At 52.7% G+C, this 21,033-nt stretch overlaps 2 protein-coding genes across 2 annotated transcripts in view; one reads left to right on the forward strand and one right to left on the reverse strand.

Annotated features, from left to right (window-relative positions):
* Positions 1-16,531, reverse strand: part of Tmem132e (transmembrane protein 132E) — a 59,563-nt gene extending 43,032 nt beyond the window's left edge. The window contains exon 1 of the mRNA XM_034507052.2: positions 15,768-16,531. Coding sequence (XP_034362943.1) covers positions 15,768-15,834 — 67 coding nt within the window. The 5' untranslated portion in view covers positions 15,835-16,531. The remainder of the gene's footprint in view (positions 1-15,767) is intronic.
* LOC117710259 (uncharacterized) lies at positions 15,833-17,112 on the forward strand. Its single transcript, XM_076935261.1, has 4 exons — positions 15,833-15,872; positions 16,089-16,222; positions 16,523-16,755; positions 16,833-17,112. The coding sequence occupies exons 1-4, from the start codon at positions 15,833-15,835 to the stop codon at positions 17,110-17,112; spliced, it is 687 nt and encodes a 228-aa protein (XP_076791376.1).
* The last annotated feature ends 3,921 nt before the right edge of the window (positions 17,113-21,033 follow it).

Raw genomic sequence — 21,033 nt, forward strand, 5'->3', positions numbered from 1 at the left:
GTTAGGTGTAGTGGCAAGCACCTGTAATTCTAGCACTGGGAAGGCAGACACAGGAGAGTCCCCCAAGGCTTCCTGGCTAGTCAGTCTAGCCAAGTCATTGAGCTTCAAAGTCAGTGAGAGACCATGTCTCAAAAATTAAGGCAGAGAGTGGTAAAGCAAAACATTGAAAATGGACCTCTGGACTTTACATGCATATGTACACATGTACATGAACCTACTCTCACACACACACAAATACACATGCACACACACATGCACACATGCAAACCAAGCTTGCAAACACACATACTAATAATACAGATCCATCTTCAACACACTTTCTCTTCTTGTGTAAGCCTCTGTCCCCTAACCCCAAACCTCCAAGATCGACCCCACAACCAGGTCTTTCAGCATTGGGGAACTTCCCTAGGCTGGTCTTAATGCTGGGAGCCTTATGCAATGCTGTTTTCTGGGCCCCACCTGTTCTACTCCCTGCCTTGCTTTGGCATTGGCTTGCCCCAACAGTTACCTAGAAGCAAATTCAGATGCTAAGGTGAATGGCAGAAGCACGTGCATAGCCAAGATCAACATCCTCTGCCTGAGACGCTTCTGAATCCAGACAAGGCCAGATCCCAGACAACCCAATTCAACCCAGTTCAACCCATCAACAGTTGCAAAGGAATTTGCCACTCACATTATGTCTGTCTTTCTACCTCAAAAGCCCATGTGCAGAGCCTGGCACCAAACAAACCAGCCCACCATGGTTCCACTGACCTGAGGACAGTAGGTATGAGTGACATCAGCAAGTGCATATGGAGTGTGGGGTGCTCACTGTACAGGCTTGTAGGACACTCCCTAAAGCGAGTCATTTGTCTTCCATGCTCTGATTCTCCAGATACCTCTGACCTCGCTCCCTGTCAGGAGAGACTGACTGTGGAAGTCCCAGGAGCACATCCCCATCCTTAGAAAGCTTTTGCCTGAGGCTTTGGACCGTCCCAGTTGGGTCTCTCCCACTGATCTCCTTGGCAGCCATCTCTCTGCCTTGATTTACTTCCTCTGCATGTGTGCCCTTTATGAGGGTCGAGCTCCTTTGTGCAGGTGTGTGTGAGCTCAGGGCTAGTGAGACACGCCTGGAACAGAGACAACCTAGCTAGGTGTGAACGTCTGAGAAGAGGCTGAACCCTGGATGGATTACCCGGCTGGACCAGCCATGGTGGGGGCTGGCTCAGTTTTATGCTGAGTCATGGAGGAGGAGAATAGGGAGCTCTGGGGCTCAACACACTCCACCATGGGAATGGGATCCAAGTGCTACGGTGACACTTCACAGTAGCAAGGCTGCCTTCTAGAGAGGCCTGCAGCTCATGCTGTGTTCGGGCCACATCCCCAAGCTGTGGAAGGTGATTTCACATTTGTAACAATTATTCACTTAATTGGGTCCCAATTAAGTGGGAGAAGGAGCGGGGGCTCTGTCTGTGTTCGTCCTCCTTCCTTCTCAGCACATCAAAGGGAGCACAAGAAGATGATGAACCGTTGTTCTGTGGCATCTGGGACAGTCTGCCTGCTGGGGGGGGGCGGGTAGAAAGGACTGGTATGGTACCTGTCTGCTGCCACCCACGCCTGCCTTTCTGATGACTATGGCTCTAATCCCACTGGACTCCCTCCAGTGCCCATGGCTTCTGGAGCCAGCCTATCTCCTTGGGGCTCATCTCCATTGGAAAACAGTGGGGTCTCAGGGAAAGGGGCATGAAGGTCTGGGGATAGCTCTAACAGTTGTGCCCTGAGAGTCCTTGGTAGCCTGATGCCGGCAGACTCAATGCCTGTCTACTGGCTCCATGGATGTGTTTCAGGGATGCCACAGGGTCATGGGGAAAGTGGAACTCAGGGAACCTTGGGAAGCCCCCTCCACTTTCCCTCACCCAGCTTTCATCTGTGTCACCTGTCACGTGTATGTAACACGTACACGTTATGTTGTATTGCATATCATGTGTGATACACATTTACCCTGCCTCAAGTTACAAAGTCACTGATTTCATCCAATCCTATTCCATTTCACACAGAGAATGTGGTCCAGGAGGGGAAAAGGACTTAGAACGACATGAGCATCCCAGGGCTGGGCCACCAGGAAGAAGGTACCCTTGTTTCTGGCTCCCATATCAGGCAACGGTGACACTTCACAGTAGCAAGTGTGATGAGCACACAGGAGAGATGCTGAGAAAGTAGGCTCAGACTGCCTCACCCTGTAGAGCTGCTGGTCTCATCCCTGCCCCCTGGTCACAACAGAACTGTGGTCAAGATGGCATGGGGGTGGTCTGGGTTGAGCCTAGGTCCAAGACCATAGGCCTGGCTTCCATGCTAAGCTTCTAGTTGCAGAGTCAGGTCATACACCTAAAACCTGGAGCTTGGTTCTAGATCTCCTCTATGGGGTCAAGCTAGCAGAAAAAGTAACTAATTACTTTCTTATTGGGTTTAAAGAACTTTTCTCAGAATGGAAATGATGCCTGGTACAGTTCACAGAAACAAGAAGCCATGGTTAGATAAGTCACCATCCCCAGGGGTGCACCTACTACTATTATTTTGCTAAATAGACATAGTATCAAACTGTGTTTAAATATTTATCTTACACCCCTAGGCTAGTGTAGCTCTCAGGCCTTACCAGGGAAGCTTCATTTTGCAGGCCTGACACACAGAGGTACTGGGGAAAGCTGTGCAGGGTGAATGATGACCAAAGCAAATGATGTGCTTGGGAGAACCAGAACCCTGCCTCCAGAGCTCAGTCTGGGAGCCAGCCTGTGCTTTTTCTGGAAGAATCCAGCCTCTAGAGGCCTCTAGAGGGCGTCCCAATGCTCCCCACCCAATCCTTGCCTAGTGGGACTCCGAATCCCTCTGATCAGCAGTCCCAGTCTTTCCCAGGATGCCCCTAGACTGACAAGAAGGGCAGTTCCTCCAAAAGAGTCCTAGACTGACAAGGGAGGCACACTTCCCCCCAAAGACCTGGAGTGGCAGACATGGCAGCATGGGGCGGGGGGAGGGGGGTATTTCCTGTCTGATGGTCACCTCCTGCCTGAGGGAGGAGGCAAAGTTTGGGTTTTGTGGCCTTGAATGCCAGGGCAACCTGAGTTCCAGTACTCTGTGGGAAGGAGCAGGTAGAGACAGGAGAGTCATCCACATTCCAGTCAGGCAGCTGGCACTGACATTATTATTTCTTTCTCTTTTCTTTTTTTTTTTTCCTCATTTTTCTTACTTAAAACAATTTACAGAAACCATTTAGGGGCTGTTTAGAGGAAAGATGAAGACTTTTAAAGGCAAGGCCCAGGGATACTTTCATGCAAACCAACTTGCACGGCTTTAGAGTAGGAGTGTGAGTCTTGGGGTGAGGGCTGTAGGGTCATGGTTCCCTACGACAAAGGAGGGGACCTGAGGGGCAGCTGTGGACAAGGACAGGGAACAGCTGTGACACTAAAGGAGGATGTCTGTTGTTCCAAGCCTCAGCTTCTGCTTTTTTATCAAGATGACTACAGGTCACCTACCATCTGCTTCTGGAGACCCCAGTTCTTATTGGCTCCCCCACTCCCAGGAGCTCTGCCTTATAGATTAGAAGGCTCAAGCCAGGGGACAGTAGTTCATCCCCTAGTGTGGTCTAGAGTTGAAACACACCCTGACCCCTGCCTCCTCGGAATACTACTTCCATGCTATACAGCCCAGTGAGCAGGCTCCAGACAAAACTGTCTCTGTCTGTTTGTCTGTCTGTCTCTCTGTCTCTCTCTGTCTGTCTCTCTCTGTGTGTGTCTCTCTCTGTCTCTCTCTGTCTGTCTGTCTGTCTCTCTCTCTCTCTCTGTCTCTCTCTCTCTCTCTCTCTCTCTCTCTCACACACACACACACACACACACACACACACACACACACACAAAACACACCCTCTGCCATGGTGCTCCTGGGGTTCAACATGCTGCTTGGCCCAAAGTTTGGCAGCTGTGGCTTCAGTGGCAGGAAGCCACCATTGGCCCTCTCCAAACCCAGGTGAGACCAGGTGTTCTGTAGGTACCTCTGCCACTTGGCACCAGCTGCACTGCACCAAACCTGCTTGCACACTCGCCCTGTGCGTGCCAGCCTGTGGCTGTCACATGCCTGCCTGGTGTGTTGTACACACTCAGATCGAGGAAAGCTTTCAACAGAATTAAGTTAACAATCACTGCCATTTATTGAGCACGCACCATAAGCCAAACCCTCCTCTAAGCCCACGTTATCCCCTTCCTTCATTGTAATGACTAAGAGCATCATAGTGCTGGCACACTATGTAAATGTGGAAACCAAACTCAGAGAAAGCCAGCCATTTCTCTAAGATCCCACAGCTAGAATTTGACAGACACATGTGTGAATGAGTGAGTGAAGAGGAAGGAGTAACTTCTCCACCTCTGGCTACTGTCACTCATTTAAGGACTGGTTTGTCTCTCTAGCAGTTCTCTAGGTAGGAAAAGTGAGAGGACAGGAGGGAGCCACGCCTACGATTTATTCCTTTCTTTCCTACGATTTATTCCTTTCTTTTGAGATACAGACCAAAAATCCCTGTGCTGGGCCCTGGTCCAGGTGCTGGTTACAACACTTAACAAAATGAATGTGTTTCCTGCTGGCAGGAGCCTACCCTCAGCTGGGGGCTCAACCTATGAGCAAGCAGACACATAGTTCTATGTCATAAGAGAAATCCCCGAGCTGAGGGAGTGGACTGAGGTGCCCATGGAGAGCTTCTCTGGTAAGAAGTATTTGTTTGGGAGATAAAAGGACAAACAGAGAGACCACAAGACCGAGTCTCTGAGGCACCACACCCAGCATGTGGAGGACATCTGGAAGTCTATGTAGCTAGAGCTGAGGGATCAGAGGCAGGGTCGGGAGAAAGGACAGTCCTTGTAGGCTTGGGAGTTGCTACAAGGACTCTGGCTTTCTCTCCTGATGAGATGGCATGGGGGAGGGGACTCTGAACAGAAGGGTGACCGCATTTGACCTTGATTTCCAGAGCCTGACAGTGGCTGGGGGTGAGGGACAGGAGCTCCATCCAGCCAAGTTGCCTCTAAGAGAGGGGTCACCAGCGCAAGTATGAATCACCCCAGCTGGGAAAGGCAAAGCCAGCTCTAAGTGGGCAGAGACTTCCAAGAATCAGGAGGAGCTGTTCGGGCTAGTGAGGACCTCAGAAAGTAGGACTCAGAATGCCTCTGAGGGAAGGAGGTTCTGGATGCACCCAGCCAGCAGGGTGAGAGAGACATGTGGTTTGGAGCAGCAATGCCAAAGGATGGGGCTCAGAACTGAACTCAGCCTGCCACTGGCAGTAGAAGGTCAGACTTCTAAGGCTGTGACCCTGCAACCCCCAAACAGAAGGAAGCAGGAGCTACAAACACCAACTCCCAGCTTCCTATGGGCTTCCACAAGGAAACGTCCATGTTTTGGACAGATGGATTGGAATGTATTGTTAAAAATTACTTTGCAGCATAAACATACATATGGCTTCTGCTATCTATTGGGCAATAAAGTCAGGGGCCTAAAACCCCACCCCCAAGCCCTGGGAAAGTAGATGTGTTCATCCGTGCCATCACTAGGGACAGGGGAGGAAAGAAAACTACAGGGGAGGAAGAGTGCAGGTGGTGGGGGCAGGAGTGGGTGTGAGGGACGCTGGGACAGGGCTGCATGAAGTGACTCCTGGGGGTTCCTTGGTGCCAATGACACCACTAAAAACAGTGGCTCTGTGACTTTGTCATAAGGTGCCATGCAGGGCATGCTGCACTAACTACATACCTTCAAAGGACCCTTTAGGATGGAGGAGATTTTCTTTCCATTGTAGATGTGTATTGATGCATATAGTGTAACGAGTCCTGGGGGGCTCCTGTGCTGTCCCTGTGAGCTTTCAGGCTATGGGATCAAGGAGACTAGGGTCCCGAGTCAGAAACCATCCATGACCTGGGCCTAGCTATGGGGTAGAGGTAACTTTTGTTCACTGTGGGCATTGCCTGATACAGATGTGAATCTCAAGAGGCCACAGCCCCTCCAGGCAAGAGCTATGCTTGTGCTACAGCAGAGTCAAAGTGGGGGACCTGGTCTACCGCAGAGATCTGGGGAGGAGAGAGGGTGAGAAGAAGGGAGGGACTGAGATGGCTCCTGTGGTCCTGAAACCCAACCGTGTGTTGCTAGGGGACATTAAGGTTTAACAAGACTCCAACAGAACAAAACAGAAAACCCAATCACCAGAAACCCGCTCGCTGGGAAGTCTTTGGCACATCCTGAACATGCTTCCTGGAAGGCTCTGGCTTGCCCGTGGCTCTGGGCAAGAAAGAAACCTATGTTTACTAATCCCTGTGGCAGGTGCCCGCTGTTTGTTCTGGGTGTTTCCACAGTGGGCTCTGCCCCTACACAGCTTCCTGAGAGACAGCTCCAACACTCCCATGCTGCAGGTAGGGAGGCCGAAGCTCTGGAGACCAATCTGCCAAAGTCTCCGGCTCTCAGGTCACTTGGCTGCACTGTGTTGGGAAGGGTTGGAACCGGCTGGGTGCTGTGAAATTATCCCAATACCTGCCCCATGTGCCTGGCTCCTACAGTCTCCTTGCAGGCTGGCAGAAGCCCTATCTCTGCCTTTGGCTGATGGGTCAGGTGTGAAATGAGGCTGGCTGGGCCTCCATCATACAGTGAGGATAGTTGGGGGTCTCTGGGCTTGGACTCTGATGTGTTGTCCAGGAGACTGTGCCCCCAGGAACTCTGGGCCTTGACAATTCCATGTCCTGAGCTGTGGGGCCACAGGGTCCCTACCTTCTATGCGCACATCTGCAGACCAACATTGTAGACACAGAGTCCTGCAGTGCCAGCTCCCGGCTCACCAAGGAGGCGGCACTCATCCTCAAATCCAGCTCTGAAGGTGGATTTTCCCCATCCAAGGTGGTACCTGAGATGAATGCTTGCAGAAGGCAGAGCTACAACTCCCCTCCACACTCTAGACAGATCTACAATTCATTCCCTGACCTGGTCATTGTTAAGAATCCAGCTTCTGTCCCATCTTCTCTCTCCACAACTCTCAATGGCTCCTGAGCACTTCGTGGAACACAGGGTCACCATTTTGAGAGGTCTACAGACAGAAGATCTGGGCAACGAATGGCTACTCACATGCCTCGCCTTTAGCATCCCATACTGCTGCACCCCAGCAAGCAGCCTCAGTTCACCCGTTCATCTTATCCCTAGGCTCTGAGCACTAAGTGAGCAGCCATCTAGCCCCTACCCTGTCTTCCCCGGGAAGAAAACACCAACTACCTCACTTCCAGAACAGCATTCTGGAACCTCATTAAGGGCTCCTGAGACATCTCCTCCCAGATGCCTCTCCTGATTTCTCAAATTACACAGTTCTCCCTCCCCACTAACATTCCCAGTCCCTTCCACAGTTGCTCCAATTGTTTGGTCACTATCTCTGCAGACCAGTCTCTTCTCCCTAGGACATCACATTACAAATCTATTTAAGAACAGATTAGCAGACGCAGGTTGCTTCATCTTCACACTCAACATGGCGCCCGGCATACACTAATAACATTAGTAATGATAATATTGACAGCCATCATTTTTACAAGTTTGCCCTGCACTGGGCTGGGGTGCAGTGTGAAATATTTGCCATGGAGCAACTCACTGAATCGTCACAGCAAAGCCCGACAGTGGCATGCAGGCAGCCGGCTGATCATCATCGTTGGCTAACGAGGAACTCAGGCACAGAATAGATAAGTAACATGGGCACAAATCACACAAGGGGCCATTGAGTCAGGCAATTTATTGCTGTGTGTAGGGAAAGGGTGGATGGAGGGGGAAAGCTCCATGATGTCACAGCCAGGTGGGAACAGAACAGGGTCTTGTGCTGGCACCAGGGGATGGATCGGTACCCAGCACCAACTGAAGGGCACAATTAGTGCTCACCACACAGAGCAATGGCTGCCCAATACAGGTGTGTGGTCAGCAGGGGCCAAGGTTGGGGAGAATGTTCCTGGAAGGACTGTCAGTGTCCCATCAGGTGGCTAAACCCACCACTGTCTGTCTTCCCTACCCTCTCAGCCCCCTCACTCATGGGCTGGCTACTGGCAGCTTTTCCCTCTCCGAGAACAGCCACAGAAAAATTGAGATCATTTTTCTGCTGTGTTGGCAGCAGAGAAAATGGCCATTTTTCCTATTTCCAACTGAAGAGTTTCTTCCTATTAGACAAAGGCCCCAAACATCTACAGTACTGGAGGTAGAACAAGGCACAAGACAGATGGACCCCCCTTGTGGACACCAGGAATGATCAATGGCTACTGTCTGGTGGTGGGAGGCTAAGCCAATAATACCAAGACACTTGCAGGTCAGTGACGAGACAGGATGAGAGGTAGCAGAGCAGGTGACCCAGAACAGATTAGGCTTCAAGATGCCCAGGGACTGACATGTAGCAGGCCCTGTGGTCCCCGAATGCTGGCAGAGCCTCCACATCTTGATCAACACACCTCAAACAAAATTGTATAAAATCAGGCCAAGTGAGTTCATGTCATGCCCAGGTCTCAGGGAGTAGGATTTTTGCAAAGTTATATAATTAGCCAAAAGATCAGACTGTGAGAAAGAGACTGCTGTATAGCACCTGGGGTCCTGTGAGGTAAGGACACTGGCATTTAGCCTCCTGGGGTTGTCAGGTGCTCCCCTTCTTTTCCCTCCGCTCCCCCTTCTTGCTCTCTTTAGCTCTCTCAGACCCCAGTCTTGCCCTTGACACTCATACTTAATGATGCCCCATTCAGCGGGATCTCACTTTGTATGACAAACAGCTCAGAACCTCTGGAACTCCCTACTCTCCTTACAGGACATTTTGTCTCTGACAAGCATAGCATACCCAAGGACCATGTATACTGCTGACTACTGCCTCCCTGCTTGAGCCCAAGGACAGCTCTCCAGCAGCTTGAGGTGTTTCACTCAAAGACTGGCCCCATGCAGTAAGCACCAACTGAATACTTTCAGAGTGCTGAGGTCATTGTCTATATATGTGTGGATATACCCAAGGCTTTGTGCGCTGGTTCATTCAGACAAGAGGTTCTCAACCTGTGGGTCATGACTCCTGGGGCAGGGGTGTCAAATGATCCTTTCATAGTGGTAGCCTAAGACCATGAGAAAACACAAATATTTACATTATGATTCATAACAGTAGCAAAATTACAGTTACAAAGTAATAACAGAAGTATTTTACCGTCTGGGGTCACCACAACATGAGGAACTACATTAATGGGTCACAGCGTTAGGAAGGTTGAAAACAGCTGATAGACAATCATCACTCACTCACTGTGCACCAGGATGTTTCTTGGGACACAGGATGGCAGTGGCAGAGAAGGAGTCAGTCCATATGCCATCCAGGGACATTTATGATCATGGCCAGGAGGAAACCCAGGCAGCATACCATTCAAACGGGATAATTGGTATGGATGGCAGCATTTATGAGTCTTCTGTTAACTGAGAATCAGGGTGGCTGTCCTGTCAACTTGACACAAGCTAGAGTCATCAGAGAGGCCTCCATCAGCTTCCATTGAGAAAATGCTTTTACAGGCAAGTCTGGTGGGGAAATTTCCTTAATTAGTGATTCACATGGGAAGTCTCAGCCTATTGTGGGTGGAGCCACACCTGAGCCGGTGGTCCTGGGTTCTATTAGAAAGCAGGCTGAGCAAGCCAGTAAGCAGCATTCCTCTATGGTCTCTGCATCAGCGCCTACTTCTAGGTTCCTGCCCTGTTAGGTTCCTGTCCTGACTTTCTTTAATAATAACAGCAATATGGAAGTATAAGCCAAACTCTTTCCTCTGCAACTTGCTTTTTGGTCATGATGTTCCACTATAGCAATAGAAACCCTCAGACAGTGGCTTTCTGGATAGAAGGAATGAATGTGCTATCTCTTGAAGACAAGGCTGATGAGAAGGTGGAAGACTGTTCTAGTCTAGGGAATGACACGAGAGAAAATGTAAGTCATTAAGAGTCTAGACACACCTAAGAGACCAATGGAGAGAGGGGAGCTCAAGCAGCTTGGGGGTTCACTAGCTCCTGTGTCTCTCTGCCCATGCCAGGGTTGTCCATGATGGCAAGAAAGCTCCAAGTACAGACTTGGAAAACCTGGCTTTAGACATGGCCAAGGACAGCTCACTGAGAAGTGGCTTCACACAATGGCTACCTGGGGACACAGTGGGACCACTGATCACAATGTGGGTGGGACCACTGATCACAATGTGGATAAGTAGGAAGGAGTCTTGTGTTTCTCTGCCCTTTAGGAACCCACAGTGTTCCTGCTTGGGATAGGTAATGGAGACATCTCTGAGTACCTGATCATTGTAAGAGATATCCATCCATCCTGAGGACCCTGGGTATGACATTTTCCCAGGCCCAAAGATGGGGCCAGGGAAACATAGATAGGCTGGCAGACTCTATAAGCAAGTACATCACTTCCCAGCTATTTGAAAGGAACTGGAAAAGCCATTTAAGTGAAGAGGGCAAACTACTTGCCTATTCTCATGGACCAAAAGTTTGGGGGGGAGAGAATGCAAAGAGAAGGACTCAGGTTTGATAAAATGGGAGCTTTTTAAAAGCAGATAATTACCTAGATAATTTTGTTTAAAAAAGAAAGAAAGAAAGAAAACAAAGGTTTTCATCAATTACCTTTACTACTCTTGCTTCTTCTTCTTTTTTTTTTTGCAGCAAATTATTCATTTTTGCATCCATTCATTCATGCAACAAGCATTGAATTATCTAGGTAATTGCTTCCATTTTCCACTCATCCTGCTGGGTGCTGAGAGCCAAAGGGCCTTGTCTCCCCTCTCCTTCTCATGTGTGTGTGTGTGTTTGTGTGTGTGTGATCCTGCTGGATGCTGAGAGCCAAAGGGCCTGATCTCCCCTGGCCCCGTGTGTGTGTGTGTGTGTGTGTGTGTGTGTGTGTGTGTGTACACGCACGCATGCATGCATGCATTCCTGTTGAGAGATGGCAGGGGAGGAAAGGGAGCTGAAAGGATAAAAAGCAAGACACAGCAGTGACTTCTGGGCTCCAAGGCCATAGGTGCTGGGCTACCCTGAAGGTTGGCTTGCCTCTGGACTCACTTGCCCTGTCTCTAAAGTCTCAGTCATTCTTCATTGAAAGCATTTGGCTGGCTGAGCACTGGCATGCCTTTGACAGATACATGGCCTAACTTTTGGGGATGCCGAGGCAGAGCACAGCCCACCTAAATTGATAGCAAGGCATGCCCACTTTACTTTGCAGCTGAAAGGACAGAGGAGGGGAAAAGACATTTATTTTCTTTAAAATACACACACACACACACACACACACACACACACACACACACACACACACCCGGCTCATTAATTTCTTATTAAAATTCTGTGTTGAGTTCAAACAGGGAAGAAGGGAGGAAGGCTGGGGATGGGACAGAGGGGTGGGGAGGGCAATCAGAGCCTTTTGTTGGCATTTGCTACAGGCGAAGGGAGCAGAGAACTAGGAGGTTAAGAATGGTCTCTTGGCAGAGGAAGTAAACAGGCTAGGGAGGGAGGGAGTTCCCTGGACACACTGAATATCCTGCAGCCTGAAATTGTTTTTGTGGTGCAGGGTGGCATGAAGTGGGGTGTGTGTCTCAAACTTTTGGCCTTGCACAGGGTAGGGAAGTATTGTGTCATTGGACTGTGACTTAGATTTCTCTCTCATTTTATGAGACAGGGTCTCACCAAGTTGTCCAGGCTGTTGTTGAACTTGGTCTGTAGCCAAACATCTTGGTTTTGGGTTCCTCCTGGCTCAGCCCCCTGAGAAGCTGGAGTGATAATGGGTAAGTCTGTACCAAGAGGTCTGCTGCACAGTACCTTGAGAGGAGGGGCAAGGTGGGGTCTTTGTCTGGGCTCTGTGGCTGGGCTGGGAAGTACAGCAGGGGGATTCAACCCTCAAGGTCTACTGGCTGTCCTATGCTATGTGACCAGGGGCATCAGGGAAGGCTAATAAAGGATGTTTATTTTTCCAGCACTATCTTGCTGCATGAGTTCCAGGCTCTTTCCTGCATGTCTACTTTCCATGCATACGACAGGGCTGGATTCGACTGTCCTGGGGTCTCCTCTTTCAATGCTGGATGCTGACAATGTTAGACCCTGCCGAGGGATATGAACCACATCCTGGAGACTGGAGGCAGAGCTTGTCGCTTCCTGTCTACCCCAACCTCATGGGTGCCTTTACAAGGCTCAGTCTCGGTGCTGGCTTTCCCCAGAGCCTCATGAAGCTGGAGCCCAGCACCCAGCCATTCTCAGAAAGCATTCCAGTAAAGCTCCTTTTCTGCCACCAAGTTTAGAACACATCCCCACCTACTGGCCTCACGCATTAACAGAGCTGAGTTCCACAGCCAACACAGGCCTCTCTCCCTGGCCTGCTGCTTGCCTCATCCTTCTGAGAGATGCAGTAGGGTTGGCGGATACAACCTACAGGAAAAGTCTTGGTGGGTGTCAGATAGCCTGTGGCCTCCTAAGACCATGGCCCAAATGTATCACCTGGGGGTGTGCAGTCTGAGGGAGTCACTCAGGTGTATAACCTGGGCCTGTTCCCCTCTTGCACTCTTCTAGAAGCTGACTCCTCTTTCCCTACCTTCTATTGCTTCACTCATCCATTTCTTCTGAGGTGTGTATGTACCACTGGAGCTGAGACTATCACGAGAGTGTGTGCATGTGTGCATGTGGATGCCAGCTGTGAACTGGGCCCCAAAGGCAACCAGCTGGAAGTGCCAGGAGAACATTCAGGAAAGGGCCTTGAGGGTCTGAGAGTGTCCCTTTGAGGAATTGCCATTGGGGTTCAGCTTTAAAGGCTGGGTAAGGGTTTCCAGAGCCAAGGTGTTGCCTACAGAAGACTCACAAGTCAGGCGGGTTTTAATAGGCACATGGAAGGAAGAGAGAAGTTGGGAACATTTTGGGGAAGATGTACATGGGACCAAGATCAAGAAGGACCATGATGCCAGGGAAAGAGTGGGTATTTGGTCCCACAGGAAGCCAATAAAGATGCTGAGTAAGAGAACAGACACTCAGCTCTCCAGCAGGTTCAGCCACCACCCTGACCCCCAGACTCCTCAAACTAAAAATAAAGCATCATCTCCCTAAAGACAGATACAAGAAAACAACCTTCTTAGCTCTTCTTCAGAGGTATCCGTAAGACTGGGAATAGGGCAGGAGATAACCAGACACTTCACTCTGCTCACCGTGAGCTGGGCCCACAAGGGGTGTGAGGCTCTCTCTGTTCAGACAAGGGCTCTGCTCAACAGTCTGGCAAAACATGAGGAGGGAAGTGGTGGATCACAGACCACATGCTGTGGCTGGGGGAGGGAAGGGAGGGGGACATGATGCTAGGAAGGCAACCCAAGGTCATCTGGCCCAGCGGCGGCGCCACTGTCAAACAGTAGTCCAGGCTTCTTGGCCTCCTTGTCTGGCTGTGTGGTCAGAAGCCTGTGGCCTCAGTGGCCTGCTAGGTATTATAAATTGCAGCCTCCACCCCCAACCCCTGGATCAGCCTAGAAAATCTATTGAGAGTTAGCCTGAGTGACAGTATATCCATGTACCTTCCTCTAACTGGGAGAGGTTGGCAGGACGAGCATTAGGCAGTCGGTCCTGCAAGATGAGGGCCTGAGGCTCAGGTTTGATTTGCTTTTACAAGATGTATTTCTTTCATTTTGCTCTTGCTTGTTACGGGATGAAAGTCAAACTGAGGCAAGGCTTGACAAAGGGACTTTAGATCTCAGAGAAGGACTTAGAAAAGAAGTTGGGGTGGGGACAGAGGGGTGCTGCTCATCTCCCTCACTTCTTTCCCCAAGTCAGCTCCTCTGTCCTGAGCATGCCTGCACGGTGCTAGCATAGTATGTGGGCAGATTATGGACAACCATCCCTGCTCTGTCCTGAGCATGCCTGCACGGTGCTAGCATAGTATGTGGGCAGATTATGGACAACCATCCCTGCTCAGAGCTACTGGATACCCTAGGCCCAGAGACATCAGGGAGCCCTAGATAAAAGCCTCACAGCAGGCAAGACACACCAGAAGGCCTGCCTAGGGCAAGGGCCGAGGAAGCAGACAGCTCTGGCAAGCCAAGAAGAGCAAATCTCTATAGCTAGGCCTGAGAATATGCTAGTAAGTAGCTGGGACCTAGAGACAGCAACTGAACTACCCAAGGGCCAAAACCTACCCGGAAATAGTGCTCAGCAGGGGTAAGAGGCATGCCTAGACAGAGGCCTGCTAGGCTGAGCTTCCGGTCACCACCAGCCCACACAGCTGTCTTACCCTTACCCACTGTCAGCCATCCCCAGCGATGAAGATTTTTCTCTGGCTGCATTTTTTCCCTGGCCACTACTCCATACCTTATTCCTGCTGGTCATTGCCTGCTCATTGCTCCCGCGAACAAACAAGAGAAAAGCAATCTCCAGAGAATCCAACCAAAAGCAAAACAGCTTATCCCATAGCAGGAGAACACCAGCCACCCAGAGGAGATAAAGCTTATTCCTCACCACCTCCTGGCCTCTGGCCCCTACGATTCCTAGAGACCATTCTTTCTCCTTACTCTTTCAACCTTGAGAATACACCCTGGGGGGGGGGGAGGCGGGGGAAGGGGATGTTGTGAGCGAAACCTCTGGTTAGAGACCTTGGGGAGGTTCACAGCGCACTCAGGCTGCCAGGGACTGCGCAGATTCGGGCAGAAGCTGACCACTACAAACGAAGGGTTCTCTCAAACCTCCAGATGGCTCGCTCCACTAAGGCCTTCTCCAGTTCTGTCCTTGGCTCACCCCTCGGGAGTAGGGCATCAGAGTCCTCCACCCCTAGTTGGTTCTTTGCTAGCTGGGGAAATGTCCCGGGTTCGCTGGTTTCACTTGGGCGCAGCAGAGGGCCGCTCCCCCTCCCCCTGCTTCCACAGCTCCCTTTCTCCCCGTTCGGTCTGTGCCCCTCTCCTCCTGGAGCATCTCCAGCTTGCGGAAGCCCGCCGCAGCATCCTCCTGGCTCATCTGAGTTCCCACTCTGGGTGGGGAAGCTGTCCTGCGACCCCTCTGCCTCCAACATTTATATCCTCCGTCTCACTGCTGGGGCGCACTACCCCGGGTTCCTCCCTCCATCGCCCCTTTCCGGCGGAGGCTGGAGCCCAGGGCGAGCCTGGGGAGCAGACGCAACAGATTGCAGAACGTTGGAGCGCGGCCCCGCTGCCTTCGCGCGCCGCCAGTCGCCCGGCCCGCGCCTGCTGCCCAGACCCCCGCCCGCCTTGCTCTGCGAGCCGGCCGGCCGGCCGGCCATTGAGATGCAGCTCACAAGCCTCCCGGGCCCCGACCGTGCGCGTCCCTGTCCGAGGCCCGCCGCAGGAAGCTAGGCAGCCGGCCGCACAGCCCCGCACCCGCCTGCGCGCCGGGGCCCGGAAGCCACGATCCCGCGGGTCCCAGTGGTCCCCAGCCCCTTGCGCTGTATGGGGAGCTGAGGCCCGGTGCCCCGGACCCGATCTAGCGAATCTCTCTTACCCCTCTAGATATCCATGAGCTGACACGCCCCCAGGGTCTCCGATTCTTCCCTGAATTCTAACTCTGAGCCCGCACGAGAGACCGCCCCCCCCCCAATCTCTCCTGGACCGACCTCGGTCCCCTCAGCGGGCTCCCGCTGCAGCCGAGGACGCCTTGCTGGTAGCGCCGGTGGAGAGTCCAGGGAACATTGGGATGAGGGTGCCCCTTCCTCCGGTTCTCCCTGCGCCCCCTCCAGGGGCACCCGCCGCATCTTCACCCCGAGCCTGCGCCGCGACACTTACCGTGGGCGAGCAGCACAGAGAGGCAGAGTAGGGCGGCGCCGCGACAGCCCGACATCCCTGGGGCCATGGCCGAGGCGGGGGCAAGAGAGGTCCGAGGGGGCAGAGGTCCACGGCGAATTGGTTTCAAGCTGGACTCGGTCGCCTCCAACTCACTGGTGCCCAGCTGGGTTTGTTGAGGCTTCGGGGGGCCAGAAAGCGCAATTCGGGGACACTTTGAGGGGAGGGGCGTCCCGAGCACCACCGGCTACACCCTGGGAGCCGGCGGGGGCGCAGCTCGGGGCGGGAGGAGTCTCCACCTCCCTGAGCTGGTGCCCCCTGCAGGATCTGCGAGGCGAGGGGGGAGCGGCACGTGCGGTCCCAGGGCCCGGTGGCCGCCGGCGTCCTGGCGGCTGCCGAGGGCGGCGTGCCGAAGCCCCTGGCCTCGCTGCACCGCTCAGATCCGTACTCGCTCGAAGGTACAGATCCCCAACGCGAGCTCGAATCGCCTGGGTTTCGGTGGTAACCCCACATGCACAACGCTGCTTTCTTCCTCTTCCAAGCGCCCTGCAGTAGTCGGGAAAATCCCAGGTCCGGAGGAAACGGATGATTTCTTTCTCAGAGAGAGAGAGGGAGAGAAAATCCAGGCAACTTTAATCCATCCGAGGAAGGAAAAGTTTCCTTGTAGGGATGAGACAGGCGACGCGGGTCGCCACCACCCTAGGCGACGCCCAGACGAAACGCCTGAGGTGGGTGACCAGATGTTTGTCCCTTCGCAGTGCTCGGTCTTGGACTCCAGCTCTCTCCAGTCTCGACCCGGGTCTGCGCTAGCACAGGCCGACTCGGCGCCGCCTGGCCGGGCTGGGGTTCGATGGTTGGAGCAAGGGTGGAGCTCTAGGCACCCGCTGCCCCATGGAGATGGAGCTTGGTCAAGCGAAGGAGCGGAAGCGCCAGCTAAGGCGCCCCAGCTCGAGCCGTTTCTTCCCGGAGCGTCTCCTCCAGTATCCAGCCCGTAAGCGTTGTAGGATGGGAGATGGGATGGTCAGCCCTCGGCAGCACCCGACTACCCCTTTCTTTCCTCTCCGGTAGGGTGTCGCTGTCTCAGCAGAGGGGTGTCCTGCCCCGCCTCGCACCGATCCTCGCCTTCTCTGGGGGGACCTACATAAACCTTGAACTTTTCCGAGGTTCAGAGTCTCCGATGCCTCGTCCTCCTCATCACCCCCGCCTTGCCCCTGGGCACCCGCTCGCCCGTTGCCTCGGTGCGGCAAGGCACAGGCTGTCGCTCTTTCGGAGTCAGTCTGGGCGAGTAGATCGCCGCTCCAGTCCCGGCTGCGGGTGGCAAGAAGCGGGAGCGCGGCCAGGGGGCTAAGGCAACCGCACCTGCGCAACCCCTGGCCGGAGAGGAAGCAGCGGGTACCTAGGAGGCCTAGGGAAGAAGCGCGAGATGCCGGTAGGGGTCCAGCTCTCCTTGGACATGGGGTGGGGGAAGAAGAAGAATCAAGGAACAGGGGAAAAAAGAGGCGGGGGGAGCCACAGTTGACTGAAGCAGTCGCTGCCACCTCCACGGCGCTCTTCCGTAAATGGTTCGAGAAAGAGACACACATACACTGATGCTCGCCGCCCTCCTCCTCCTCGGTCCGGCATCCAGCGCCCACCAGGACCGTAGCGGGCGGGCGCCCAGCTTGGCGCGCTCGCTCCCTTTTCCTCCCTCCCTCCCCTCCCAGATTCCCCGTGATCACGTGGCCCCGGAGCGCGCGGCCCACGGCTCGCGCGCCACGGAGACTCCCCCTCCCCCGGCTCCCCTGTCTGTCCACGTGTCCATTCCGCATTCCCAGCCTGGGGGCGCGCGCGGCTCCTTAATGAGAGTCGGCCCAGGGCTGGCCTCGCCGTTCAGTTCTTCCCGGCTTTACATTTAATGTTTTTTTCCCTTCTTGAGATTCAGGTTGGTGCGATCCGAGTGGGGCCGGCCGGCTGCTGCGACTGCGGTTCTCCTGGATAGACGCCACAGCCGACGCCGGCCGAGGTCCCTTTCCAAAGGATGCCAGCTCCCCGCCGGGTGCCGGAGATGTTTTCAGTGGTTCTACCCGAGGCGCGGATAGGGGGCAGTCTCCCACAGCCTCTGAGTCCGCCTGGGTCTGCAGGGCACCCGGTGGGAATCAGACTAGCTGCCGCGCCCAGCTCTTCTGGTTGGAGCTCCTCGGGCAGAAATAGGCAAGGGGCGCCGCAGGAGGCAGAGGAGTGATTTGCCTCTGCCTACAGGTTGTTTTGCAAACCTCTGAAGGGCGTGTGTGTGTGTGTGGGGGGGGGGGGAATGTGAGAAACTGCCCCTCTGCACTCTCAGTTCAATCATCAGCTGGAGAGAAGAGGGTTGTGAGGCAGGCATTCATTCCCACCATCGCACCTTTTTCATTAGAATGCAACCCAAATCAGACCCGACAGTCAACCGCCAATCAGGCATGGGATCAATGGCCATGATTTGACAGCATTATTGGATATCACGAGGGAATCCTGAGAGGTTTGATCTCAATCGGCAGTACTCTGGAGAGGCAGTCTTTTGTCCCATGGGCATAGCCCATATTGAGAGAATGGGACTTAAGAGTCCCCCTTCTATACCAGAAGGAGTGTGAGGCTAGACAGATCAGAGCAATGGTTGGTGGGACGCTCTGTCCACACCTTGTCTGCCATACTCAGGTCTTATCTAACCCTCCTGATCCTGTGAGCATCCTTTTCCCTCCAGAAAGGGACATTTTGGAAAAATGGACTTGGATGACTATGGGAACCTTTCCTTCTGGCTGCTGACTGCCCCTGCTTAGGATTCATATTGGAACCTGCCTAGCTGGTCTTTCTCCTCCCCCATAGCTCAGAGGTTCGGTGAGGAGAGCTAACAGTCTATTGGAGGCCCTGGGGACAGACTATGCTGTAGTAGTCAAAGAAGATGATTCTCATTATGTCCCTAATGCCTGGTGGCAATTAATGTCACCTAAGGGCTTATTAAACCATCCCAAGGAGAGGCAAGCCAGCTACCAGCTCTCTCTCTTTCAACCCCCTCTCCTCCTCCCATCTGTAGTGTTGAGGCATAAGAGTACAGGACCCACTAAACACAGCCGAGTCCTTCTGGCCCTGACCATTAGCCACTTAGCTGGGAACCCAGAACTTAGCGATGGCCGGATGAAAGAAACAGAGTTGCTTCCCCTAAGATCCTAACCAGGCTGCCCTTCTCTACAGCTTCTGTAGCTGACTCAAGAGCCAATGAGGGTGAGGGCTCACCCAGTCCTCCTGGCCCTAGCTGAAAGTAGCATAATGTGCTGGGCAGGGTGCTAGTGGCCTGGAACATCATGGGTTTCTGTAGACCCCTAACTCAGTTTCCTCTCCTTCCACCCCACCTTTCACAAGAGTACTGTGGATGTCTCCAACCCCGGACCTATGTCAAGGAGCCAACCATGAGCAAGGGAGAATTAGCCTTTGTTTCCATGGATCTTCTGTTCTGGAAGGGAAGATGGATGCTAAACATGTGGATAGACTGTGGAGATACCTCATAGTACTTGCTTTTCCTCCTGGAGTGGATGGAAGTTATCTCAGGAAAGCTGAGTGGCCCTACCAGATTTTTTGAATGTGTTTGTGGGGTGTACAGGAGCCTGTGGAAGCCATAAGTCAAAGTGAACTGTCTTCCTCAATCTCTCTACGTCATCATCACATCATCATCGCCATCCGTCGTCAGTCTCTCACTAAACATAGAACTCATTATTTGGGCTAGACTGACCAGCCAGCAAATTCCAAGGATCTGCCTCTTCACCATGGGGGTTATAGATAGATTCCACTATGCCCGACTCTCACATGTTTGCGGTTGATGTGAACTCAGGTCCTCATGTTTGTGTTGTCAGTACTTTGCTGACTGCGACATCTTGCTAGCCCATGGTCCTGTCATCCTCACAGAGTGGTGGTCTGTTCCTTAGCCCTATTCTTTCCATACCTCCTATGTTGATATGTTTTTCACTGACAATGAAGACCGGCTGAGCATGTCAGCATGCCTGATCACCAAGTGGGTCCCTGGATTCCACATATTCCTCTCATCCACCTCAGAGGAGTGATCCATCTGGATAGTACAATACCAAAGGAGTTCTACTGCTTCCTGCTGCGTGGGGACTCCTCACTTTCGGCAGCTACATTCTGGGGTTCAAGGAAGAAGATGCTGGTATAAAATGTACCTATCCAGTTGTCCCTAGCCTGACTTCCCTGGAGGGAGGATGGTACATTGCCTGTCTTCCAGGCCATGTGATAAGCTGCCTGTGGTCTCACCAAGAAGTCTTGGTCTTTGGGTCACAGTGGGCCATGCTGCTGGGACCTAGATGGCAGAGGTCTGGGCATGCATTCCATGGGTGCTTGCCTCACCCCTGTTAAATAGATACTGTTGTCATTCCCAGTTGAGGCTCAGAGATGAGATGCTTCCTGACCAGGATCACTTGGCTAGAAAGCACCAAACCAAATGTGTGATCCAGAGGTCAGATATATAGCCACCTGACCATTGCACCCCATTGGGCTCCACAGACAGCAGGCCTCTGTTGATCCCTGGTGGTGCTTATGGCTAGGAGGGTTCTAGGCATACACAGAACTTTCATCGTAGAGAAGCCATTGCAGCAAAGGATCTGGTTCGGGATGTCTGGGAGCAAGGGGACACTGTTTCCTGTGGCCTTGTCCTGTCCACAGCAGATCTACTTGTTGTTCCCTTGTCCCACCCCAGCACTGACTCGCAACTCCATGCATTCTGTGTGGAGTCTAGCCCAAGGTCACAGTGCACAGGTTTATCATCCCCACCACCCTGCCTCTGGCCTGCAGGCTCCTCACCCCCCACTGCCTGATGGGATCCTAGCTACGATTCCAGAGTCATTACTAAATCTCTGTTCTGGAGGCTGTCAGCAGCTAAAGGCAGAGACCTGTTTCCAGTTCTGCCTAGTTCCCTCCAACTTCTGTAATAAAATGTCACCGGCTGGGTGAATTAACACATTTACTTCTCCTCTTGCTGAAGGCTGGAAGTCCAATATGAAGGTGTTGGCAGGGTTGCATCTTTGGAGGGCAGATGGATGTCTTCTGTGTGGTCATATGGCCACTTCTCGGTACTCATGAATCCTGGGTTTCTTTTCTTTTAATAAGGACAATAGTCCTTTGGATGTGAGTCCCACACCAGCGGTCTCATTTCAATTTAATCACCTCTTTAAATGCCTTGTCTCCAAATACAGCTGCATTCTGTTACTTAGAGGCAAAACTTCAATGTGTCAATTTTAAGAGTTCACAA

Source organism: Arvicanthis niloticus, chromosome 6 (assembly GCF_011762505.2).
Source record: "Arvicanthis niloticus isolate mArvNil1 chromosome 6, mArvNil1.pat.X, whole genome shotgun sequence".
Classification (NCBI taxonomy): domain Eukaryota; kingdom Metazoa; phylum Chordata; class Mammalia; order Rodentia; family Muridae; genus Arvicanthis; species Arvicanthis niloticus.

Excerpts from the sequence above, each read along its gene's own strand:
- LOC117710259 (XM_076935261.1), top strand. The coding sequence starts at position 15,833 with ATGGCCGAGGCGGGGGCAAGAGAGGTCCGAGGGGGCAGAG. Across the intron at positions 15,873-16,088 it reads AGAGGTCCGAGGGGGCAGAG|GATCTGCGAGGCGAGGGGGG; the intron begins GTCCACGGCGAA and ends TGCCCCCTGCAG. Across the intron at positions 16,756-16,832 it reads TCTCCTCCAGTATCCAGCCC|GGTGTCGCTGTCTCAGCAGA; the intron begins GTAAGCGTTGTA and ends CCTCTCCGGTAG.